Source organism: Lagenorhynchus albirostris, chromosome 15 (assembly GCF_949774975.1).
Source record: "Lagenorhynchus albirostris chromosome 15, mLagAlb1.1, whole genome shotgun sequence".
Classification (NCBI taxonomy): Eukaryota; Metazoa; Chordata; class Mammalia; order Artiodactyla; family Delphinidae; genus Lagenorhynchus; species Lagenorhynchus albirostris.
Window position 1 is genome coordinate 72305357 of NC_083109.1, and position 24859 is coordinate 72330215.

The following is a 24859-nucleotide window of genomic DNA, read 5'->3' on the forward strand; positions in this document are numbered from 1 at the left end:
ACAAGGACTTAACGGGACAGGGTGACTCATGGGATGTTGACTCTGACTTCTGGGTGCTCCCATCTTAGCCAACTCCTGGGATTGTGGGCCATTTCTGGGGAATCCCAGAGGGGATGCTGGGAACAGGTGGGGAGAAGGGCTAGGCTGAGGATATGTGGGACGTCTCGGTGGAGATGTCGTGAGGCATTTGGCTCTCTGAGCCTGGAGGTAGGGGGCAGAACTGGGAGGCAGAGACTTGGGAACCATTAATTCAAGGAGTAGGTGGGACCTAGCAGGGAAAGTGTTCATGAAAAGAGCTAGGCCAGAGCGAGAGATATTTAAGGGATCGGGAAAAGGAGAGAGTGACATAGGGGAAGAGAGCACTGGAGGCTAGGGCCTGAGAGCCAAGGGTGAAGAATTTCCAAAAAGAGAGTGTGGATGTGGGGAGCGGAAGGGGATGGCATGGCAAGGTGATGGTCAGGGCTATGGCTATGGAAGAGGTGGCTTTTAAACCAGGTTACAGAGTAGGCTACAGAAAAGGTGAGGGCAGGCTTGGGCTAAGGGACAGCTGCCTGGGGACTGGGGCCTTGGGCTAGGAGAGGGATAGGAATGGGGAAGACTCATACTTCAGCCTTTCAAGCCTACTCAGAAATGACTCTTCCTCCCCAGTCTCACTGGCAGGTGAGTCTCTGGCCTCTACCCCTACCCCCTAATATCCTCATCTGTAAAATGGGGTAATAGGAAAAACGGCTGCCATTTGTTGAGCACTTACTATGTACCAAGCCAAGGACTCTCTCTCCATGTATTGCCTCATTTAATCCTCACAATAATCTCACCAGGCTGATGTTACTATTATCCCCATTGTACAGATGAGAAAACTGAGGCACAGAGAGGTTAAGTCACTTGCTCAAGGTCACACAGTGAATGAATGGTGACGCTGAGATTCTAACCCAGAGCCTGAATTCTGGGCCTTAACACTGTACTACTAATCCATACAAAGCACTTTACATTTTACAGAGCACTCTCATCACCACATGAGGTGATTCAGGGGAATAACGAGATGACCCACACACCCTAGAAATGGCTGAGATTTTTACCACATGTGCTGAGGCTGAATAATGGCCCTCCAAAGATGTCCAGGCCTTATCCCTGTGAATATGTTACTTTACATGGCAAATAAGATTCTGCCGATGTGATGAAATTAACAATCTTGAGCTGGGAAGATTAGCCTAGATTATGCAGGTGGGTCCAATGTAATCACAAGAGTCTTTAATAGAGGGAGGCAGGAGAGTCAGAGAAGCAGATGTGACAATGGAAGCAGAGACAGAAAGGGAGTTTGGACGATGCTATGCTGCTGGATCTGAAGATGGAGGGAGGGGCCATAAGGGATGCAGCTGGTCTGCAGAAGCTGGAAAAAGCAGGCAAACAGATGCTTCCCTACAGTCTCTGGAAGGAACCAGCCCTGTCGACATTTTTACTTTAACCGACTGAGAGTAATTTTGGACTTCTAACCTCCAGAATGCTAAGATAATACATTTGCATTGTTTTAAGCCACTAAAATTGTGGTAATTTGTTAGGCAGCAACAAGAAATGAATGTACCACATCACTGCACACCTGGCTCCCCTGGCCAGCCTGGCTCAAATATTACTACTGAAGCTGCTGGAAACACCCTGAATATTTTAAAAAGTTCTTTAAAGCTTCAATTTGGTCTTCTCTGAACCTCAGTCTCTTCCTTTGTTAAAAATAAAAATAGGAAAAAAATAAAAAATAAAAATAGGGCTAATACACCTGACTCTGACTCTCTTGCAGGCACAGAGTGAAGGTACCCTTATATTATTTGAAGTTTCCCACAACCCACTGCAGCAGATCAGGCCTAGTTATTGTCCCCATTGCTCAGATGAACAAACTAAGGCTCAGAGAGGGGAAACAGCCAGCACAGAGCCACACAGCTAGTGAGTAACAGAGCCAGGACTTTAACCAGGACTTCTGACTTCAGATCTACCACACTGAGGTACATGTCTCAGAGTCATGCTTGTGTGCCACCTAGTCAGAGAAGCCTTCCTGGAGAGCCTCAGCCCATTCATTAATTCATTCATTCACCAAACAATTGCTATGACTGCTCTATGCCTAGTGTGCTGCTAGGCAAGGCTGGGACCAAGCTCTGCTCTCAGGAGCCCACAGCCTAGTGGATGAGATAGACACACAAACCAACCATCCCCAAACAGCCTGATAAATGCTGAGACAAAGGGAAAGGAGCACACGGGGTTGTAGGAGCCCGAAGGGGAGAAACTCACTGAGCCTGGGGAAGGCTTCCTGGAGAAGGTAGTGACTGAGCCGAAGACAAGCAAGATTCAACCAGAAGTGTGGGCAGGGGCTCCAGTGGAGGAATGGCTAAGCAGAGGCAGGGAGGAACGATGCTGTAGCTTCCTGAGGGCAGGGAATGGGTTGGGTCATCCCAGGCCCCAAAGTCCCTCTGGGCTTCTGTGTTCCTGTGTGTGAATGGGAATCACGGGCCTAGCTGCCCAGAGCTTTGGTAATTGCTGGGCCCAGGGGAGGGCTGAGCAGGAAGAAAAGGGGTCCTGGGATTCCCAGAGCAGGAGGGCTGAAGGAAGGGTCAAAGGTAAGGGGGACAGGACAGGGTGGAGGGAGTGCTGGGGAGGCAGGGTCCTGGCTCAAACCCCTCTTCCATGTCTGACTCAGGGTGTGACTACAGGTAGGTCCTCTCAGAGCCTCAGTGACCCCATCTGAGAAATGGAGCATGAGACAAAACTGTCTCCAAAGACCCTCCCCAGCCCTGACGGGGAAATGACATGACACAAAATTACAAAAGGGTCTTTATTTGTAAAAAGCCAAAGGGACCCCTGGGGCGACAGGACAGGCAGGCCGGCTTCTCAGGGGTCAGGGGCATTTGGGCAGATGCGCTTGAGTGGGGGGGCGCCCTCCGAGTCCTCTGTATCACCCTGGGCTGCCTCGGGGACAGGTGGCACTGGCTCAAAGACGGGGTAAGCTTCAGGGGCCTGGAGAGGAAGGGTGGACAGGCATGAGCTCCACCCAAACCCAGGAGTGCAGCCTCCTAGCCTATGCCTTCTCGAAAGCCTCCACTCCGCTCCCCTCCCGGACCCGGGAGTCTAGCCCAGGGCCAGGGCCCCAGGACGCAGATTAAGTAGGGCGCCGGAAACAACAACACCACCATTTGGGGGAAAGAAGTTGATATTTGATATTTCTCGAAAACGTATCACGGTAGTCCTTGTGGGAAAAGTCAGAAGTTTGTGGGGGACTTTCTTAAGCTAATTACATTCTTAGGATTAAAAAAAAAAATACTTGGAGGTGCACCATGATCTTTTCAGGCTTTTAATGGTCTCAAATCAGCCCCAATCCAGCCCGCAGGATTTTGTTTCTAAAACACCCTTTTCTTTTCAGTCCCAAGAACCCAGCCTTATAGCCTTTAGCTGTGTCCAAGGTCTACATTTCCCACCTGGACCTCAAGAGTGCAGCCCCCAAGGCTTTGGCTACCCCAGAGCCCCCATTCCCTCCAAGACCTGGGAGTCCAGCCTCCTGGACACTCTCACCTCAGCCTCCAGCAATTCCGGAACAGGCTCCTCCTTGGTCAGCATTGGAGGTTCATCGGTGCTGCCCGCAGTTATGCCCCCAGGATCTGGAACATGAAATTAACAGGTGTTCCCTGAACAGCTGCTCTGTACCACAGCACAGACCAAGAGGGAAACACACCAATCACATAAGCCCGCGGGCTGTGGGAGCACTGAGTGGGGAGCCAGTCACCTGGCTGGAACCCAGGAAGAAAACACAGGAAGGACATTTAGGTGGGATCTTGACGGGTGAGTAGATTTGATCAGATAGACAAATGGGGAGCTGGAGTACATTTCAGGCAGAGGGAACAGAAGCTTGGCAAGCCCAGATTCTGGGGTTGGACTGCCTGGGTTCGAATCCTGACCCTGGGCAAGTGACTTAATTGCTCTAAGCCTGTTTTCCCCACCTGTAAAATGGAGATGATTACAGTAATTACCACATGAGACTGTTGTAAGAATTAAATGAGATAACACAGGAAAAGTACAGTGCCCTGCACACAGGAAGTGTTCGATAAATGCCAATTATTGTTTTTATATTAGTAAAGGTACACAAGCGTGTGGTATGATCTAGACAACACGGAACACAGGCCCAAGCCATGGTGTTCTTGGAAGGGAACAATGAGGTCAGCAGGGGACAGTTCACGAAGGGCCCGGAGTGCCAGGCTGAGAAGTCAAAGGTCACAGGCAGCCATTGAAGGCTTTGAAGCAGGAAAATGACCTCATCAACCTTGTGCTCTGGTAGCTGTGTGGGTCCAACTGGAAGACAGGAGACCCAGGAGGCTGGAGCTGGGTGCGGGTGAGAGAGATGACGGAGCCTGGGAAGGCAGACACATTGGGGAGGTGAATCTGACCAGATAGGGGATTGACTCTATGGGAAGAAAGAGGAGCTGAGGAGGACTCATACCCCAGATCCTGGCTCACTGGCTGTGTGAGCTTGGGCAACTTACTGAACCTCTCTGGGTTTCGGTTTCTCATCTATAAATGGAGATCATAACCCTCACAGGGTTGTTGTAAGGATTAAATGAGATAAAACATGGAAAGTGCTTAGAAGGGTGCCTGGCACACAGTAAGAGCTCAATAAGTATTAGCTGTTATTATCTCTTATTATTAATCACTCTTACGATTATCACGATTACTTATTCCTTAGCAAATATTTATTAAGCACCTACTATGTGTTCCATGGTGTTCTGAGGATACAGCAGTGAACAAGATTGATATGGGCCCAACATTCAGGAAGTGACATGAGGTGGGAGTGGCAGAGAAAGATACTTAACTAGTAAAATGCTAAATTTACATGAAAACCTCAGACAGTGCTAAGTTATCCACAGATGCCAAGAAGCCAGGGGAAGGAGACAGATAGTCGCTAGAGGAAGGGCGGTGACTTTCCACAGGACTCAGGGAAGGCCTCCCAAGGAGGCAACACAGGAGGGGGAGCAGGTCGAGGGGTAAGCTGGTGGCTTCGACCTTGGAGAGAACAAGATTCAGAAGAGAGGGCTCCTGGGAGGCACCTGGTCCTACCTCTCTCCTGGCCCAGCTGTGGGGGCTGAGCATCCTCCGGGACCCCTTCTGGTGGTCCAGCAGGTGACACAGGGCGGCTGGGCTGGGGGGTGCCCCCAGGGCTGGGATCGGTGCCCTTTTGCAGGGAGCCTTCCGAATGGAAACTCTGGTTACTGTTCTCATCTGTGGGAGCAAAAGCCAAAAGGGTTGGGCCTGAGGCCTCCAGCCCCCTCCCTCAATCCCCACAGCCCCCCACATCTCAGCATCCCTACATACCATTGAGATCGAGCAGGATGAGAGGGCCACCCGCTCGGGGACTGGCGCCCCTGCCCCTCCGCTCCCGGCCTCGGGATCTCTCTGCCCCGCCACCTGCCCTCCGTCGCTCCTGGGGGTTAGAGGGCTAAGGGTCAGAGTCAGCTTTCTAGTTAGCACTTGCAAAGCCCCCACTGTACAAATAAGGAAACTGAGGCACAGAGAAGCAGAAGGCCCTGCATGAGGGGACAAGTTGTGCACACTGGGTTAGGTCTTGAGCTGGGGTGAGGTGAGCGGGGTCTGGTGTGGGGGGAGGGGGAAGAGGCGGAGTTGCTACTAATTGTTAACATCTGTCCGGGCTCCTGCATTTGAGGTCTGAGTGGGGACTGGAGGTGGAGGCCAGGGTGGGGAGGGGCTTGCCTGAGGCTGCACAGAGGAAGGGCCTGGTGTGGGAGAACTTGCTCACCTCCTCCTGGGGGTCCACCACTGGCACCCACTTGAAGATACGAAGGGAAGTGTCGCCCACAGTCACCCAGCGCTTCTCCCTGTGGGACGGTGGGGGGACTGGGTCAGAGAGGCCTGAGGAGAGAGCCACCCCAGGAGCTGGACACATCTGGGGATACCTGTAGAGGTGGTGGTGGTGCCGGAGGGAAGGGGCAGTTTTGCTAATGGGACATAGTTAGAGGGAGAAACCCTGCAGACCCGAGGGTATAGATGGGGGGTGCCTCTAGAGAGAGAGTGTGACTTGGGGTCATGGCTCTGCAGACCCCTGGGGTATATACGTGGAGAGCGCGACTATGGGCCGGGCTGGGGACCAAAGCAATGAAGATCACTCTGCATACTTGCGAAAGGAGTGTCAAAGCTTCAGGGGGCGGGGCATAAATGGGGGCTCCAGCCTCGGGAGGGCAGGGCTGGGGAACACGCTTTGTAGACCCCAGGGTGTAGCCAGGAGAAGGAAGATAGAGCCCTGCAGATCCAGGGCGCAGCTGGGAGGCACACCTAACACCTGGGGGCCACAGCTGGCGAAGGGGGGTAGACGTATCTGGGGGAGGAGTGGCCCATCGTGTCCCGTCCCTGGCCCCGGGGCAGCGCTCACCATCTCCGGACCTTCTCGATGGTCGCCATCACCTTCTTGATGTCATCCTTGGCCCGGCTCCGGGTCTCGGCCCGCACGGTCCGGCCGGCCATGCTGGCGGGGCTGGGGCCGAGGCCGAGCCCGCGGCTGGGCCGCCTCCCGTCCGGCTGGCTCAGGCTCGGCGCCAGGCCGGGGCGCCGCTCTCTCGGCCTGTCTTCTCTCCGGGAGTTGGCCGCGCCCTCCCTCGCTCCCCAAGGCTTCCGCGAGTCCCCGCCCCGCTTCCTGCCGCCGCGCCCCGCCCCGGCCCGTCCCCGGAGCGGCCGGGCGGCGCGGGAGGCCAGAGCCCAGGCCTGGAAGCCGGCCGACCCCGCCCCGAGCGGGCCCGCCCCCTCGGGGCACCCGGACGAGCAGCGTCTCCTGCCCGCCGCCGAGAGGCAGGTTGGGGGCCGCTGGGCGACTGGACGCGCGCGGTGGGGCTGCGGCCTTGCATTCAGACCACGTGGGCGCCAGGGGGCGCGAGAGGGTGTGTGTCCTGTGTGCTACCGCTGCGCGTGGGGGCGTCCCTGGAACGGGGTGTGTGTGTGTGCGCGTGTGCGTGTGCGTGGGTGTGTGTCCCCCTCGCCAGGCTCTCTGGTTCTACAGTGTTCAACTACCCATTCATTCAACAGTCTACTGAGTGCCAGTTACGTGCCAGACACTGCAAATATGACTGACTCTCCACCCACCAGAATGGCTAAAGTGAGAATGACGGACCTTACCAAGTGGAGGCGAAGAAGTAGAGCAACTGGATCCCTCATATTTCTGGGGGAGTGTGAATTGGTAGAGGCACTTTGAAAAGCTGGCGGTTTTCGAGTGAAACTCTATGATCCAGCAGTTCCACTCCTAGGTCGTTAACACCCAACAGAAATGCGTGGGTATCAGAACCAAGGGGCCTGTACTGGAATGTTCATAGCTCTATTCATAATAGCCTCAGACTGGAAACAACCCATCGACAGGGGAGTGCAAAATGATTGTAGTCTGTTCAAACCATGGAGGACACAGCAAGGAGAGTGATGTCCTGCTACCCCCAACAACTGGGACAAGTCTCATGAAAGAAATCAGATACAGCACTACACACTGTATGATTCCATTTATATAAAGTTCAAAGCAGGCAAAACCGGGCTTCCCTGGTGGCGCAGTGGTTAAGAATCCGCCTGTCAATTCAGGGGACACGGGTTCGAGCCCTGGTCGGGGAAGGTCCCACATGCTGCGGAGCAACTGAGCCTGTGTGCCACAACTGCTGAGCCTGCGCTATAGAGCCCAAGAGACACAACTACTCAAGCCTGTGCCCCTGGAGCCGGTGCTTCGAAACGGGAGAGGCCACAGCAATGAGAAGCCTGCACACCGCAACAAAGAGTAGCCCCCGCTCATCGCAACTAAAGAAAGCCCGCGGCGCAGCAATGAAGACCAAACGCAGCCAAAAATAAAAAAATAAATTAAAAAATTTAAAAAAAACAGACAAAACCGATTAATGTTGTGAGAAATCAGAACAGTGGTCAGCCTTGGGACTGGGAGGGGCTAAGAGGGGGCTCTGGGAACTGGTCATGTTCTGTTTCTTAATCTGGTGCTGGTTCCCAGGGCATATTTACTCTTGGAAAATTCGTCAGGCTGTACCCTTATGATGTGTGTACTTTTCCCTGTGTATATTTTACTTCAATGGAAAGTTTACTTAAAATGAGTGTGTCTTGGTTGATTTTGTTTGAGGCTGTTTGTCAGCAGATGCCACCTTCTAAATTTCTGCTGTTACGTGTGCATGTGTTTCAAGGGTGTGGCTATTGTGTCTGTGTGTTTTGGTGTTACTATGTTCAGAGGGGTTAAGGTATAGGAAGGTGGTTATGACAGCATTTCTGGATCCAAACTGCTGAGGTAAAATCCCAGCTGTTCTTGTCCAGTGACCTTAGACAAGTCACTTATTTCTAATTCCTCAGCTATAACATGGGAGTGAGTTAATACCTGTATAACTTAGAACAGTGCCTTGCACATAGTAAATACCCAACAACAGTTTCTGTTAAAAAAATGTGTGATGGTGACTTCCCTGGTGGCGGAGTGGTTAAGAATCTGCCTGCCAATGCAGGGGACACGGGTTCGAGCCCTGGTCTGGGAAGCTCCCACATGCAGCAGAGCAACTAATACCATGCGCCACAACTATTGAGCCTGCGTTCTAGAGCCCACGTGCTGCAACTACTGAAGCCCGTGCGCCTAGAGCCTGTGCTCCGCAGCAAGAGACGCCACCGCAATGAGAAGCCCGCGCACCGCAACGACGAGTAGCCCCTGCTCACTGCAACTAGAGAAAGCCCGCGCACAGTGTGTGATGCCCCCCACCTGCTGTGCCCTCTGCCAGTTCATCTCTTTCTTCCTTTATTCTGACAGTTGTCTGCACATGGCAATGTACTCACAGACACACAGGTCTCCTTCCCAGTTTCTTCATTCACAAACCCCATAACAAGCTGTTGTCTATGGTTTCCCCATCAGACTGTGAGCTCCTCAGGGGGCTAGAGACCAAGAACGGATCATCTCTGGGTCCCAGAGCTCAGGAGAGTGTGGGTGCCTGGGAACCATTTGTGGGGATAAGTAAGTGTGTACAGACCGTTCAGCATTTGTCTGCATCAGGTTAGTGGTTTGACGTGTGGGTATGACTCCCTGTACCTGTCTCTTAAGTTTGTTCCTGTGTGAAAACCCTTCAGTAGATGCGGGTGTGTCAGAAGAATTCTCTTACTGGGTCTGGTAAGGTGAGGTGAGGTGGCCGCCTAGTAGGAGTGACTGTGAAAGCAAGGGCAGGAGACATCTGAGATAGGCCGGGAGGTGTATGTCCGGGCAGGTGTGGCCTAAGCCTGAGGGCCCCCACCTTGGCCTCTCACGCACCCCGCTCTCCCCTCCCCCAGCCAAGAGGAAGGGCAGCACATTCCTGTCCTGCCAGCTGCTCCCTCTCCACCTCCCACCCCTCCCCAGCTTTCTCCGAAAAGCAGCCCGGGCGCCAAGCCGTCCCTCAGGTCGGAGCCTGAGCCTTCTCCTCCCATCTGACTCAGGGCTGTCTCCCAGGCCCCGGCAACCCAAGCCTGCAGGTCCCGAGTCCACTCTGCAGACAACCTGCCGCCCCCTTCCCGACTAGGCCGTGCATGCAGGGAGCTGAGCTCAGGGCCAAGGAATCCTGCCTGGGGCGGCGGAGGTGGGGTGGGAGGGGGTGTAGATTGTTGGGGTCTGAGCCCTGATTGGCTACGGCCGGGCCACGCCCCCACCCTTTTCCCCCTTCTCCCCTCCTCGGTAGGGGGGCGTGGAGGCAACCGGGATCAGCCTGGGGCCAGCATGAGCCGGAGGGAGGGAAATCTGGGTAAGGGGCTGAAGGGCCGGACCTCGAGCGCCGAGGGGAGCAGGGGTCAGAAGGGCTGGAAGCTGGGGTCTGGTTCCCCGCCACCCCTAGGTCCGGGAAGGGAGCGGCCTGGGCGGGGGAGAGCAGGGCCCCGGTGTCAGGTAACGAGCGGGTGAGTTGTGCGTCAGCTGTGGGAAGGGGCAAGCGCCAGAGTTTAGAGGAGGCCTGGGGCTGTGACTTCAGGGACTTGGGCTCAGGAGGTAGATTACCGGTTCGAGTACACCCTGGGGGAGAATTGGGGTCGTGGCTGGGGCAGGACGCCGGGACCCTATCTGAGTACCGGGAAAGAAGCAGAGCTGGGAGCCAGAAGGAGGGGTAAAGTTAGGGGCGGAAGTCTTTGGGCCACAGGGGCTGGTAAGTGACAACAGGAGACGAAAGTCGAGGCTGTTAAGGATAGGGACCCGCGGGGCAAACTCTAGCGAGGGGCGGGTCGGGAGTTGCCGGGCTAGGACTACAGTCCCCAGCATGCCCTGGGCACGCGCGCTAGGCGTCTCGGGAAATGTACTCTTCTTCCCGGGGCGCCACCCTCTAACTTGTGCTGGTTAAGGCCGGTTGCTGATTCATTGAAACTGTACGGTGCCCAGCCCACGGTTTTGCATAGAAGGACCATCAGGGAAGAAATGGCACTTCAGTATCCCAATCTGTAAAATGGGCTTAAAGGCTTGTTTCAGTTTTAAGTTCTGTGCTTCGATGATGCTGAATTCCACCAACAATCACTGAGGTACAGAGATACGTGAGCCCTGCCCTCAAAGGGCTCCCATGCTGAGGCAGATTCTCACAGATAAAAGAGATATTAAAAGAACCGCCTTGGAAGTATGAACAAATGGCCTTAAGTAGAAGGAAGAAGTTAATTTAAAGGAGGAGTGAATCTGGAGGCTGCACTGAGGAGGCAGTATTTGAATTTGGCTTTAATAGGATTTTAACCATGATTTGGGGACAGGGAACACATTTCAGGAGAACAACCGTTTGGCAAATGTCTGGTGCCCTATTTTCCCTCAGTTGGAATGGGACAGAACCTGCCTGGCTTAAAAGGTGGAGAATTCAGAGTGGAGCTTCCGGGTTCAGGAAGAGCCAGCCTGGAAGAAGTGGTCAAGAAGCAAGGGGTTGGGGTGCCCTCATTCCTCCCCCCCTTTTCCCACCAGAGGACCCCCAGGCTGACTCCTCAATCTCACCCCTTCCCCACTTGGAGTCCAAGATCCAACAGACACACAGCCTTGCCCGCCTCCTCACCAAATATGCTGAGCAGCTGCTCCAGGAATATGTGAGTGGGGTTCGGGGTGTGGGTACCAGGGGCCTGGGGAATGGGGAAGTACATACAGATCAAGGGGTCCTTGACCACCCATTTTCTCAATCTCACTTCACAGCTGCAGAAATTGGGGCTCCCAAGAGGGGTTAGTAACTGGCCCCTGGCCACACAGCAAATTGGAGGAGGACCCTGTCTGTGCCCCAAATGCCCCTCCATTAGCCTCAGCATGGAGGCTCCCTCCTTGGTACTTTAAGACAGAAGGAACCTGAGAGAATGAAGAGAACTCTGGTCTGGGAGTCAGGAAACCTATGTTCTTAGGCTCTGTGTGATCTTGTCATCTCACCTCCATGAGCTTGGGACTCCCCAGTTGTAAAAGGAGGCAGTTAAGGGAATTCCCTGGAGGTCCAGTGATTAGGATTTGGGCGCTTTCACTGCCAGAGCCTGCGTTCAATCCCTGGTCGGGGAACTAAGATCCCGGCAGGACCAAAAAAAATTAAAAAGGAGGCAGTTGAATAAGATGAGCTGTGAACTCTTCTACCTGTGTTATGCAGAGAAGCTAAGAAAGGGTTTCAATCTAGGGGTAAAAATGCCATCCCAAGAGGACACTTTTACAGAGGAGAAGGATCTGCCAAAATCTTTGGTTGGCCAGAGGACACTGACAAAGGAAACTAGATAGTTCCCCAAAATACTCTGATGTAGTGGAGGGAGGGTATAGTTTTGAATCAGATAGACTGTAGCCCTGCCAACTTGTTGTGACCATGGGCAGTACTAATAACATTAAACATAATAATTTAATAATTATGACAGCAATAGTAAGATAATAAAGCTAGCTTTGTAGTCCTACCAACTTTGGTTCAAATTCCAGCTTCTGCCCCTTCCTAGATGGATGACCTAGGATAAGTCAGTCCCAATATCCTCATTTACAAGACCATGATCATCATCATCACACCTATTATTGGGAAGATTAGGAATAGTGTGTTTAAAGCAGCACAGTGCCTGAACCAGAAGCAAAATGTTAGGAAAGGATAAATGGTATTGTTATAGCATCTTTACAAATTACAAATCACCTTTATCTTTTCATTTGTTCATTCAATTCACATGACAGTTATTCATTGAGCCCCTGGCTGTGTGTCAAGCAGGTGCAGAAGTGGGGAAGAATGGGGGGAGGGAGTGAAACAAACTCGGTCCCTGCACTATCTTCTGTGATTCTCAAGAGGTCCGTGGTAGGCAGGCAGGACAGGGAACTGTTCCCCCATCTTACAGAGGAGACCACTGAGGCTCAGAGAAGGAAACGGTTTTGCACTGAATGGCACAGCTAGTAAGTGGTGGAGACAGGATTTGAAGCTGGGTCTGTCAGATAGCATTAATAAAAGAGCTAACGTTTTTTGTGCCCTTCCAATGAGTCAGGACCTGCCTTAAGCATTTTTTTTTTTTGCCTTAAGCATTTTAACAGACTCATAACTACCTTATGAAGTTGATATGGTTATTATCTCCATTGAGGAGATGAGGAAACAAAGCAGTGGTGTAAAGCGCACGGTGGTTTTTGTTGTTTTGTATTATCTCAAACACAGCCTCTCTGTTGGCCGGAGTGTGTCATTTACGAGATGGGGACACTGAGGACCCAGGAGAGGGGTGGAGGGCTGAGTTCCGGGCGGAGGAGCCGCCCTGACTGCCGCGTCTCCGCAGGTGCAGCACCAGGGAGACCCCTTCGGGCTGCCTGGCTTCTCGCCCCCGCGGCTGCCGGTGGCCGATCTGAGCGCCCCGGCCCCGGGCCACGCGGGCCTGCCGGTGCCCGAGCGCCTGCGGCTGGACGAGGCGGCGCTAGCCGCGCTGCCACCGCTGCTGGACGTCGTGCGCCGCCGCCAGGCCGAGCTGAACCCGCGCGCGCTGCGCCTGCTGCGGCGCCTGGAGGACGCGGCGCGCCAGGCGCGGGCCCTGGGCGCCGCCGTGGAGGCCGTGCTGGCCGCTCTGGGCGCCGAGACCCGCGGGCCCCGACCGGAGCCCGCCGCCGCCGCCATTGCCGCGGCCACTGTCACTGCGGGCGTCTTCCCGGCCAAGGTGCTGGGGCTCCGCGTGTGCGGCCTCTACCGCGAGTGGGTGAGCCGCACCGAGGCCGACCTAGGCCAGCTGGCGCCCGGGGGCCCGGCCTAAGAGCGGGGCACGCGCCGCAGCTCGCGGTCCCCTCCTGGGCCGTCTCCCCCTCTCCATCCCTCTCCATCTCCAGCAGCGTCTCTGTGTTCTCCGACCGTCTCCATCTCTCTATTTGCTTTGTACACTCTCGATCTCTTTTTCTCCCTGGGGCCTCCTTGTCTCCGTCTGTGACTTCCCATGTCTATCACTTCCTTGCTTTCCCCCTCTTCTTCTCCATCGCTTGGGCCTGCCTCGCTGAGGATCTCTGTCTCCCCTTCTCCCCATCTCTTGCCTCCTCTTGGCCCCATGTGAGCATGTGTACATCTGCGCCTCATCTCAAGGGGACACCTGGCACTCTGTTTCCCTCTGTCCTTCTCTCTGTCCTTTCCTGGCCAGGGACATGTCTGCTGACCCTGTGGTGGGTGGGCTCCTCCAGACAAATTTCAGCCACCTTCCCCCAGGGTCACTCCACCTGCTGCTCTCCCCCTCCCACATCCCACCCTTTGCGGCCCTGCCTCCTCTGCCTTTGATGTCCTTTCCCTTCTTCCCCTCCCTCTGCCCTATCCCTCCCTGTACCTTCCCTTCCCCCCAAGTTAGGTCTACTGGAGAGAAAAAATCACCCCTTAAAAAGAGTTTTATTTACGAGAATAAATTAATTTTTTGTAAATAAAATGTTTAAAAATAAAAAGAACACTAAAGTTACCAGTATATATAGTTGTTGAAAATGGGGAGACACCTTTAAGGAGAATAAGGTCCTTGGGTTACACACTGGTTCCCCCAGACATCCGCAAAAGCCACAGTATAAATAGGAGATTCATGAGAGCCCCAGGCCAGGGATGCCATCTCTCAGCCCAGCACAGGAAGTGGATGTGTCCTGAGCAGGAAACAGATGTGTCACAAACCCTTAGTTTTTCAAGAATCGGACGTCCATTGAATAAGAAGTGAAGCCCCTTAAGATGGGAAGTTGGAACAGTGGCCGTAGTCGGAGAGGTAGACTAGGGGAGGAAATGAGCTCCAGCAAGAAGGGAGGCCTAGTTGCTCAGAAAGTCCATATCTTCATACAGGAAGTGAGGTAGACAGAGACAAGAAGGCAGCCCCTGGACCTCCCCGAAATTACAGGAGGGAGAAGGTCTCAGGGAGAGCCCAGGAAGGAGACCAACTGTACTGCCTCGTGGAGTGGGAAGTGAAGCCACTTCAAAGAGATACTTTTTTCCACCCAGGAGGTGAGCAACCAGTACCACTGGACTGGTAATCCATAAAATGATATCCATAGAGTCCCACCCAGATCTGGAAGGCAGGCCATAGGACCTAGGCAGGAAGGCCCAGGCAGTGGCGACTTGAGGCCTGGTTACCACGAAATTTTCCCAAATACATGGTACACAAGCCCTGTCTCCTAGACAAGATGTGTCTCCTTTCTGGCCAAGAAGCAAGGCAGAAAATAGTCCGTTGTGAAAGGGGAAGTGTTGCAGCCTCTGATGGGAAGTTCCACCTCCTCTACCCAGGGTATTTGGCCTTGAGCAGAGCCAAGTCCCTCACAGCTCGGTCAGTCCAATGGCCATATTCCTGGGTTACTACATAACTTCGACATTTCCTCTCGAAGGCCGAGGCCCCTAAGGGGACAAGCCCGAGAGTGTCCTCTTCTGGGGGGATAGGCAGGCCCAGGGCAGTCATGATGGCAGCCATGTTGCCCAGCAGGCCTTGGGCCCTGAGTGTTGCAGCCCCTAGCTGAGCCAGAAGGATGGGACTGCCAGGGTTCAGGTCACTCTGGTCATCCCCCACGAGCTGGAGGTGCTGGGTCAAGGCCAGGAAGGCCCCCTGGGCACAGCTCAGACGCTCCCTATCATTCAGCACATGCCAGGTCTTGAAGGAGACGGCGGCAGGAGGCAGGCTGCTGAGCTGGAGCTCTGGCGCTGAGAAGCCAGAATCACTAAAGGGGCTGCCTTGGCACTGGAGCTGCATGAGGGACAGAGACGGGAGTGAGGAGGCCAAAAGGCTGCCCTGGGTCTCCCCTGACTTCACATCTGCCTTCCATGAGACTGGCATCTTCCCAGGGGGAGTTGACATTCCCTGCCTCTCAGGGAGTTGGTGAAATGTTCTAGCACAGAGCCCGGGCTCTGTTAGGTTCCAGTTTGGCCTCCTTCACGTACAAGTTGTACAACTTTGAATCACAGCTTAAGTAATTCCCATGTGTCACTATTATGGTGAAGATAAGTAATATATTGGGCTGGCCAGAAAGTTAGTTCGGTTAATGAATACATTGTTCAATAAAGTTCTTGGTGAAAATGAAAGATGTGTCTTTTCTTTTTTTTTTTTTTTGTGGTACGCGGGCCTCTCCCTGTTGTGGCCCAAAAGATGTGTCTTTTATTTTTACTCAAAACTGAACGAACTACGGGGCTTCCCTGGTGGCGCAGTGGTTGAGAGTCCGCCTGCCGATGCAGGGAACACGGGTTCGTGCTCCGGTCCGGGAAGATCCCACATGCCGCGGAGCGGCTGGGCCCGTGAGCCATGGCCGTTGAGCCTGTGCGTCCGGAGCCTGTGCTCCGCAACGGGAAAGGCCACAACAGTGAGAGGCCCGCGTACCGCAAAAAAAAAAAAAAAAAAAAACCTGAACGAACTAGTTGGCCAACGCAACGTATAAAGCACTTAGCACAGCATCTGGCATACAATAAGGGCATTAATATTGTTCACGAACTACATATTTATATTAGAATCATGAACACTATGACTATGTTACTTATTGCAATATTTTCAATATAAATATATTATTGACAACGTATAATAGTTACAGCCTTATTTCCTTTTTATTCACAGCATTTAGTGGTTTATGTTTGTTCATTTTATTATAATCATTAATAAATAATTATTAATATTATTAAATTTAGCTGAGTGACTTCTCCATTAAAGTTCTTGCCTCCACAAACCTAGGCCCACAGAATGTTAATGCACACTGATAAATCCCCTAATTGAGAGATCATCTGGTCCTACGTCCCCATCTTACAAGTGGGGAAACTGAGGCTCAGGGTACCCAAAGCTACCCAGGGTTTGGTGGATATGAGACTAGAAACTAGATTAAGTAACTTCACGTGGACCTAGAATATAACACAGCAGAAGAGTCACAAACCCCAGGGCCTCCAGGGACCAGGCAGATCATGTCACTTGGGGAAGAGGGCAGGACTAAGAGGGGGGTGGGGGTGGCAGGAGGCCAATAGGATCCCTGTGCCTGTTTTTGACAGGTACTCATACACAGAATCTGAACAAGCATTGCATGGCCTAAACAAAACATCTGTGGGTCAGACCCAATCAGGAGGCTGCCAGTTTGAACTTCTAGACCTGAGGTTTTGTGACCTCAGGCAAATTATTCCCCTTCTCTAAAACTCAGTATTCCTTATCTGTAAAATGGGTTATAAGTCCACCTCTCAGAACTATTTGAGGAGTCAATAAGATAATGAGGCTAAGGACTTCCCCAGTGGTGCAGTGGTTGAGAATCCGCCTGCCAGTGCTGGGAACATGGGTTCAAGCCCTGGTCCGGGAAGACCCCACATGCCGTGGAGCAACTAAGCCCATGTGCCACAACTACTGAAGCCCACGCGTCTAGAACCCATGCTCCGCAGCAAGAGGAGCCACCGCGATGAGAAGCCTATGCACTGCAACGAAGAGTAGCCCCCGCTCGCTGCAACTAGAGAAAGCCCGCGTGCAGCAACAAAGACCCAACGCAGCCAAAAATAAATAAATAAATAAATATTTTAAAAAGATAATAAGGCTAGACTTCCCAGCATGGCTTAGGCTCAAGCAAGCACGGGGCAGGCTTCCCTGGTGATGTAGTGGTTAAGAATCCACCTGCCAATGCAGGGGACACGGGCTCGAGCCCTGGTCCAGGAAGATCTCACATGCTGTGGAGCAACTAATCCCGTGAGCCACAACTACTGAACCTGAGCTCTAGAGCCTGTGCTCTGCAACAAGAGAAGCCACCGCAATGAGAAGCCCGCGCACCGCAACAAAGAGCAGCCCCCAACTGCCACAACTAGAGAAAGCCCGTGCACAGCAACGAAGACCCAACGCAGCCAAAAATAAATAAATAAATTTATCAAAAAAAAAGAAAAAGAGAAAGCACGGGGCATGAGGTAGTTGTGGAAAGAATCATGATTCCCCTAAAGCCTTTCCCTCTATGTGCTTCCTTTGAATCTTCTAACAGTCCTGAGAGGTCAGCCAAGGCAGGATCACCAGCCCATTTGGCGGATGAGGAAGCTAAGACTGGGAGAGAAGGAATGACTTGCCCAAGGTCAGCCAGCCATCAGTGACAACGTTCCTGGGAGTATGTCTCTAGATGGCAGAGTCCCTATACCCTTGGACCCGCGGAGGAGCCTTCCTCTGGCCTTGCTCTGCTTCCCCTACCCAGAGCTGGGCCAGGAGGGTGGCGCCCTTCTCCCCTCATTCCCTGCTCGTGCCGTATCACTCACATAAGTCTGCAGCAGTGCTGAAGTATTCTTCTGCATGTAGAGTGCCAGGCTGTAGGCTTGACTGATGGGCTCAGCTGGGGAGATGGGGGCCCCCAGACTGAGGGGTGGCAGCAGCAGGGTCAGCAGGCAGAGGGCGGCTGGTAGGAGAAATCAGAGGTCAGCACCTCGCCTGCCAATTCATTCATTCATCATAACAGCTCCTCAAGTGGGTACAGCCCTTGTGGCCTACAATGATCTTGTGTATCCAAGTCAGGGCAGAACCATCCTTTAAGCCCATTATTTCCAGCCCAGAACATCCCCCTGAACTCCAGACTCATGTATTCAACTTCCCGCTTGACATTTTCCCTTGGATATTAATAAGCTTCTCAAAGTCAAAATATCCAATGCTCAAAAGAAAAAATCCAATGCTCAGCTCAAGATGCCCTCTTCCCCTTCCTCTCCCAGCCTTCCCCACGCAGGGAAGAGCACATCCATTCTCCCAGGTGCTCAGGTCAAAACCATGGGGTCCTTTTAGACGCCTCATTCTCTCCTTCTCTTATGTTCAACCCACAGTAAATCCTGTTGGCTCTGTCCTTAAAAGGTGGCCAAGAGGTCTGTTGTTGTTTTTTTATTCCGGCCACACTGTGCAGCCTGCGGGATCTCAGTTTCCCAACCAGGGATCGAAACTGAGCTACGGAGTGAAAGCCTGAAATCCTAACCACTAGGCCACCAGGGAACTCCCTCGGTCTGTCTGTGTTTCTTGATCTGAGCACTTATGACAAGGATACCTTGACTTTGTGAAAATTCATTGAGCTGTATACTTAGGACTTGTGCACACTTCCCTGTACGTATTCGTTATTTTCAATAAAAAATTTTAAAAGATGAAAAGAAGTATCTAGAAGCGAGCTACCTCTCTCTCTGCTAGTGTCTCTGTCTCCACCCTTGCCTCCCTCCGCCACCCCGCAACTCTCCAACTCCAGCTAGATCCCTCCTTTGCCCAAACCTTCCCGTGGCTCCCACCTAACACAGTGAAAGCCTCCGTGTGGGCTACAGGCCTGGCCCCTCTTTTCTGTAGTGCCCCATGCAGGCTTTGCCTTGCTGGGTCCTGCCGTGAGCACCCCACAACCCTACCCAAGGCTGCTCCTTCTCGTCCTTCAGGCCTCAACTCAAAAGCCCCTCTGTCTCCCTGATGTGTAGTCTTCAGAGACTTCTACTGTTTACAGATCTCTCATTGATTTATTTGTCTACTTGCTTGTTGCTGTCTCTCCCCCTGGAATGTTGGCTCCAGGAAAGAAGAAACCTCACCTGCTTCATTCACTGCTGGTTCCCCAGCACCTAGTGCAGAGCTTGATAAATATATATTTTTTTAAAAATAAATTTATTCATTGTATTTATTTATCTTTGGCTGTGTTGGATCTTCATTGCTACGCGTGGGCTTTTTCTCTAGCTGCGGCGAGTGGGGGGCTACTCTTCTTTGCAGTGTGCAGGTTTCTCCTTGAGGTGGCTTCTCTTGTTGGGGAGCACGGGCTCTAGGCATGTGGGCTTCAGTAGTTGTGGCACGCGGACTCAGTAGTTGTGGCTCGCGGGCTCTAGAGCGCAGGCTCAGTAGTTGTGGCACACGGGCTCAGTTGCTCCGCGGCATGTGGGATCTTCCCGGACCAGGGCTCGAACCTGTGTCCCCTGCATTGGCAGGCGGACTCTCAACCACTGCACCACCAAGGAAGCCCCCATAAATATTTTTTGAATGAATGAATGCTGCCGTGAACATCCTTATCCCAGCCTCTTGGGGAACTGCTGAAAGTGGAAATATCTGGATTGGAGGGTGTATTTATTTTAAATTTGAGTAAATCCTGCCAAATTGGCTTCTCAAGGGTTGGGCCCAGTTGTCCCCACCAACAGTGTGAGGATCAGAGAGGAGGGCAATTCCCTAAGGTCACCAGCTATGATGGAGACGAGAGACAAACCAGGGTGGCCTCCTTGGCTTCCCTGTCTACATTCCTGAATTCCCAGAAATTCAGAACTTAAGGGAAGGCCTGAAGGTGAAGGCCCATTCATTCATTCAACAAACTTTTTGCCTGTTTCTTTACTGCTGTGTCCCCAAATGCTTAGAATACTACCTAGTGCCTAACAGGCACTTGGTAAATATTTCTTGAATGAATGAATGATGAATGAAGTCCTCTGTGTTTAAGGATTTGGAGGTTTGCAACAGATGTAAAATAGCCAGGCACCTGAGTCAGATGGGCCAGAGGGCCAGGCGGTACCCGCTCCCGTCCTGGCCTCGGGACCTTGGCGCCCTCCCTCACTCACGCGGCGGATGACAGCTCATGTTCTCTCCTTGGCTCCTTCGTCTCTGCAGTCTCCGGGTGGTTCTGGGGCATCTTTCCTCCCGCCCTTCAGGTGGCTTTATACCTGGGGTTGAGCCCTAGGGCCGCCCACGAGGGAGGGAAGGAGTCAGAAGCCCTGGGCACAGGGAATATGTAGGGAAGGGGACACTGAGGTGACACCCTCGTCCCCCACAGCCCCCAAACTCGACCTTAAACCCCAGTTGCTGGGAGAAAGGGGGCCAGGCGGGGAAGGGATTATCGGGGGACAAAGGGGCTGCCCTGCTCCCTGCTGCTTTGCACGTCCAGGGATCCAGTTTCCTGTGAGGAGGAGGCCCCTGTTCCGCCCCACGGGGACCCAGGCATTGGGCCCTGGCTGCTGAGGAGTTTGGAAAAGGGACAGGAGGTTGACATGTCAGCAACATCACCCACACCCAGGTGTACCTTTAGACACAGGAGCATGTGCACGTCTACACACGGGTTAGCAAGTGGGCACATACCAGACACGTGCACACACCTTCATACGTTTATTCAGTCAAGGATGTATTGACCGCAACTGTGTGCTTGTCCCTGTTCCAGATGCTGGGATAGAGCAGGGAGCAAGCCAGACACAAATCCCTTCCCTCTGGAGCTGACACTCTAGTGGACATGCCTACACCCGTGTTAGACCACATACCCTGCCAGGGAGAGCCAGACACAGGACTGCGCACGTGTCCACACAGACGCCTATGAACACACAACCGTACCCAGACACCCCACCAGAGGCGCATGCTCGGAGCAGACACATATACATATGACGTGTACACACACCATGGCCACGCGTATGCACACACACACACGTGTGCAGCTGGAGGTCAGGAGTCCTGAGATTTAGCCGTGTCTCAGCCTCTGCTATCCTGGGAGATCTTGGGTCAGTGGCTGCCCTCTGCCCAGGTAAAGCGCACAGGGACACACAGACATATACCTGAGGCCCTCCCCTCCCCCACCCCACCCCCGCCCCGGGGAAGCCTTGTGGCAGAGAGGGAGGGCAGAGAGACAGGTCCGGGGTTCTGGTCCTTCTCCAGAGCTTTCCCAGTCTCTCCATAAAGGAGATTCACTTCTCAGCCTCTGTCTACCCGCCGAGTCAGAAAATGGTGGGTCAGACGCCCACCCTGCTTCCACCCAGTTTCAGGGCTGAAATACTGCTCTACCTTTCTCCCCCATTGGGGCTGGTGTGGAGGGAGAAGGTCCATACGCTTGCTGCTAAGGCTGGAGCTACAACTGTTCATTCACTCACCCATGTACACATTCAGTCAGCAGTTACCGAGGGAGCCCCTGCTATGTGCTGGCACCGGGGTGAATAATAAGGGGCGCACAGTCCAGTGGTCCCCTGACAACAAACATGTGAACTCATAAACAAACAAAATTTCCTAAAGCTACAAGGTGCTGAGAGGAAGCCAAAACTGGTTGACGTGATTAGCTGGGGGTAGAGGAGACTTAGATAAGGAGACTGAGGCCCAGAGAGGGGCAGCTACTTACCTGGAGTCACACAGCAAGGCCAGGACAGATTCTAGACACCTGCCCCCCAGCTGGCTTGACTTTGTGAAAATTTGTGAAAAGGTACCCCCAGGGACTGGATCTGGGGTATCCCCAATCGGAACTGTGAGCTGAAGGAGGGAAGAGGTTGAGGGAAAGATGGGTTCTGAGGTGGGGGATCCTAAATTGTGTCTCTGAGCCTGGGGGCTGCCAAGGCCGCCAGGCAGGGCCTGTGCTGGGCAGGCGGTGATGTCAAGGGATTAGACTAGGCCCACTGAGTGGGTGCAGTGAGGCATGGGCCAGGCCAGGTAGTGGAGGAGGGAGGAGGGGAAGAGGGAGGCAGACACCCGATCTGGTGCTATGCACAGGTGGGCAGTGTACGTGGGGCCGAATCTCACCCCAGAGGGCAGGCTCACCCTCACCCAACCCCCCCCCATTCCTCTTGGGGACTTCACTTTCTCTCTCTCTGGACACCCAGGGCACCCAGGTGCCCTTCACAGCTGGAGGAATTGGCCCCCATCCCAGGCCCAGCTCCATTTGTCCAAGGCATTTGTCTTGGTAGATGTCATTAGCTCTGCCACCCTGTCCTGCCCCACCTCCCAGCCCACGTGTCTCCATCTCTGTTTTGGTCTCACCAGAAGCTGATGCCTGGGAAATCCTAGCAAATTAAGAGTCAGCAGACTTGGGTGCAAATCCTCCCTTTGTCCATCACTAGCTTGGGCAAGTTACTTAAACTCACTGAGCTTCAGTTTGTTTCCTCATCTGGAAACTGGAAAAATCATTCCCACCTCCCAGGCTCTCACTGACTCAAGTGCCTTGACCCCTGCTATGAGGCCCCTCCCAGTCCCCTCAAGGGTTGCCCCAATGGTACCTAATGCCTCCAACCAATGACAAAAGCCTCAATGCCCCACCATCCCATGCTTAGAGCCCAGTCCCCACCAGCCACACTAATGCTCCCAAGAGATCTGTCCCTTCCATCTGTCAGGACACTCAAGCATGACCCCAAAGTCATCCAGCAGGTCCCATAGTGAGGTCCATTCAGAACACACGAACATGAACTCCAAGCCAGATCCTCACCCAGACCCCAATATTAGGCCCAACCCCATTCCCACCCCTAACTGCAAATCTTCACCCCCTATATCTCCAGGCAAAGAGAGAAGCAAGTGCAAAGGCCCTGAGGTTGGGAACATGCTTGGCAGGTTTCAGAAACAAACATGGCTAGTAGACAGAGCAAAGAGATTGGTTGTTGTTGAGACATGAAACAATGGGGAAGAGCAAGGGTCGCCTTGTCCCGCCTTGCCACCCCCATACCTTTCCTTGACTCTCCAGTGCTCTCAGGATATAGTCCCAGCTCTGTGGCCTGGCCTTCAAGGCCGTTAATCCCCCAGTCCCTGTGCAGCCTTGCACCTCACTTCCTGCTTTTTCCCACTTTCTATGCCAGCCGCGTATCCTGCTTCTCACGCCTGCTCAGCACAAGCCCCTCCTGTCATTCCCCCTGTGTAGCAAGTACTCCTCCTTCACCTGACACAATCCTTCTCATATTTCAACCTTCAACTTGGGTTTCACCTCCTCTGGCAAGCTTTTGCTGTCTCCTCTGCCCCTTCAGAGCTCCCACTGCCCCCAAGCTCCACCCCCTGTCCACTTACTGACCACCCTGCATTGTCATTCTCAGTCTCCTCGTTTCTCTATCTACATGACAGGAGGCGGGGTCATCTCCACAGCCCCAGCACCAGGCCACCCACAAGGAAGACACCTCCGTGAGTGATGGGTGAAGGAAGGCAGGAGCATACTGGTTCCAGCTGGGGGCTCTGCAAAGCCAGGCCAAGCAGTCTGATCTGCACCTGATCTCTGGGAATGCCATGTCAGTGCCTTGTCTTGATGGGGTGGCGGGCCAACTGGGCAGTGAGGGCACATGGTCCCAACGCAGGGACCATCAGGACGAGCAGCACAGCCTACTCCATTCATTGATTCCATGAGCCTTTGCGGTACTATTCCAGAGACTGGGATGGGAGTGAACAGGACCGAGGGGCATCCTGCCCTACTGGAAGGTACAACGTTGCAGCTCAGTTGTCTTCATCATCATCACTAACATTTCTTGAGCACTGACTAAGGGCCTGGTGATGTTGTAAGCTCTTTCTGTATAATAATTCTTTCCTTTACAAAACCCCATGGAATGGATAGTACTGTTTCCCCATTTCACAGATGAGGAAATTAAGGCACAGCAAGGTTAAGTGATTAGTTCGGGGTCACACAGCTAGTAGGAGGCATGGCTAGAGTTTGAACACAGGCTCCAGAGCCCAGTCTATGAACCCTTTCTACAGCCTTTGTCCCCCTGGGTTCCCTTCAGGAAACTGACGAGGTGCTGTCATCCCCATTTTGCAGATGAAATTCAGGGAAAAGACAAGAATCATATTTTTTAGCCTCTATTATGTTACCAGTCACTTTATACATAGACATTATCTCATTTAATCCTTGTAATGACCCTGGGAAGTAAGTTTTATGGTTATTATTCCCACTTTTACAGATGAGGTTCTTGTCAAGATCACACAGAACGGGGACTTCCCTGGTGGTCCAGTGGTTAAGAATCCACCTTCCAATGCAGGTGACTCAGGTTCGATCCCTGGTCAGGGAACTAAGATCCCACATGCCGGGGCAACTAAGTCCGTACGCTGCAACTACTGAGCACTCGCACTCTAGAGCCTGTGTACCACAGCTAAGACCTGAGGAGACTGGCCCCAATGTCTGGGCTGGTTCCTGTTATCCCATAGCCCAGTATCTGCACCACCATCTGTCTGCATTCAGAGGACACATGGTTGGACACCATGGTGACCAAATGGGAGGCACAGAGTCAGCAGTGCTTTGTGTCTATGTCTTAACCTAGTCTCATCTTGGTCCTTGGTACCTTCTGGAATTCACCCAAGCTTTGCCTCTGCTTCCTGAGCACCCCTGGGTTTGATGAGGAGGCCCAGAGGAAGAGGAAGAGCACAGATGGGAGATTGAGGTGTTGGCTTTAAAATTGGGAGGAAGTGGGAGTCCCCTGGTGGCCTAGCGGTTGGGATTCTGGGCTTTCATTACTGTGACCTGGTTCAATCCCTGTCCCTGGTCAGGGAACTGAGATCCCTCAAGCCCTTCGGCACAGCATGAAATGAAAGTGAAAAAGAGCCAGCACGGCTGCCCTCCATTCACAGTTACATACTGAATTCCCACTGTGTAACCCAAGCTTCCCAAAGAAGTGACATATGAACAGACTCTAATCAGATGAGTAGACCCTACCAAATAGCAAAAACGACCCTAACACTGTACTAAACACTGCATGCCAGAGATGCAGGACTGGGCAAGTAGGTCAGTGACAAAGAATAGAAAGACCAGGAGCAGACCCATGTATACACAGGAATTAAGGATGTGATAAAAGGG

The 24859-nt window shown here is 53.0% G+C and overlaps 3 protein-coding genes across 4 annotated transcripts; 1 reads left to right on the forward strand and 2 right to left on the reverse strand.

Annotated features, from left to right (window-relative positions):
• Positions 1–2801: 2801 nt before the first annotated feature.
• Positions 2802–6680, reverse strand: BCL7C (BAF chromatin remodeling complex subunit BCL7C). The gene is made up of 6 exons (XM_060123406.1): positions 6413–6680; positions 5783–5861; positions 5341–5449; positions 5086–5247; positions 3550–3635; positions 2802–2997 (listed from the first exon to the last, which is right to left on the reverse strand). Exons 1-6 carry the CDS (start codon positions 6502–6504, stop codon positions 2872–2874), a joined length of 654 nt encoding a protein of 217 aa, XP_059979389.1. The 5' UTR covers positions 6505–6680; the 3' UTR covers positions 2802–2871.
• A 2975-nt stretch (positions 6681–9655) lies between these two features.
• Positions 9656–13875, forward strand: CTF1 (cardiotrophin 1). Of its 2 annotated transcripts, XM_060123405.1 has the most exons (3): positions 9656–9758; positions 10940–11058; positions 12730–13875. In XM_060123405.1, exons 1-3 carry the CDS (start codon positions 9734–9736, stop codon positions 13192–13194), a joined length of 609 nt encoding a protein of 202 aa, XP_059979388.1. In that variant the 5' UTR covers positions 9656–9733; the 3' UTR covers positions 13195–13875. The 2 variants fall into 2 exon arrangements, with proteins under 2 accessions (XP_059979388.1, XP_059979387.1); XM_060123404.1 differs by lacking the exon at positions 9656–9758 and having other exon boundaries at positions 10723–11058.
• A 792-nt stretch (positions 13876–14667) lies between these two features.
• LOC132506284 (cardiotrophin-2-like) lies at positions 14668–17780 on the reverse strand (the record flags this gene model as incomplete). The annotated part of the gene is made up of 2 exons (XM_060124812.1): positions 14668–15126; positions 17631–17780. Coding segments are annotated over 2 exons (609 nt in total), but the record flags the coding sequence as incomplete, so codon positions are not given.
• Between the last annotated feature and the right edge of the window lie 7079 nt (positions 17781–24859).

What these genes read in the sequence shown, in the direction of transcription:
- BCL7C (XM_060123406.1), bottom strand. Translation starts at nt 6,504, where the DNA reads ATGGCCGGCCGGACCGTGCGGGCCGAGACCCGGAGCCGGGCCAAGGAT. An exon ending in ATCGAGAAGGTCCGGAGATG is followed by an intron (nt 5,862 to 6,412) that starts GTGAGCGCTGCC and finishes ACCGTCCCACAG; the next exon opens with GGAGAAGCGCTGGGTGACTG. An exon ending in CATCCTGCTCGATCTCAATG is followed by an intron (nt 5,248 to 5,340) that starts GTATGTAGGGAT and finishes TTGCTCCCACAG; the next exon opens with ATGAGAACAGTAACCAGAGT.
- CTF1 (XM_060123404.1), top strand. Translation starts at nt 10,723, where the DNA reads ATGATTTGGGGACAGGGAACACATTTCAGGAGAACAACCGTTTGGCAA. An exon ending in AGCAGCTGCTCCAGGAATAT is followed by an intron (nt 11,059 to 12,729) that starts GTGAGTGGGGTT and finishes GCGTCTCCGCAG; the next exon opens with GTGCAGCACCAGGGAGACCC.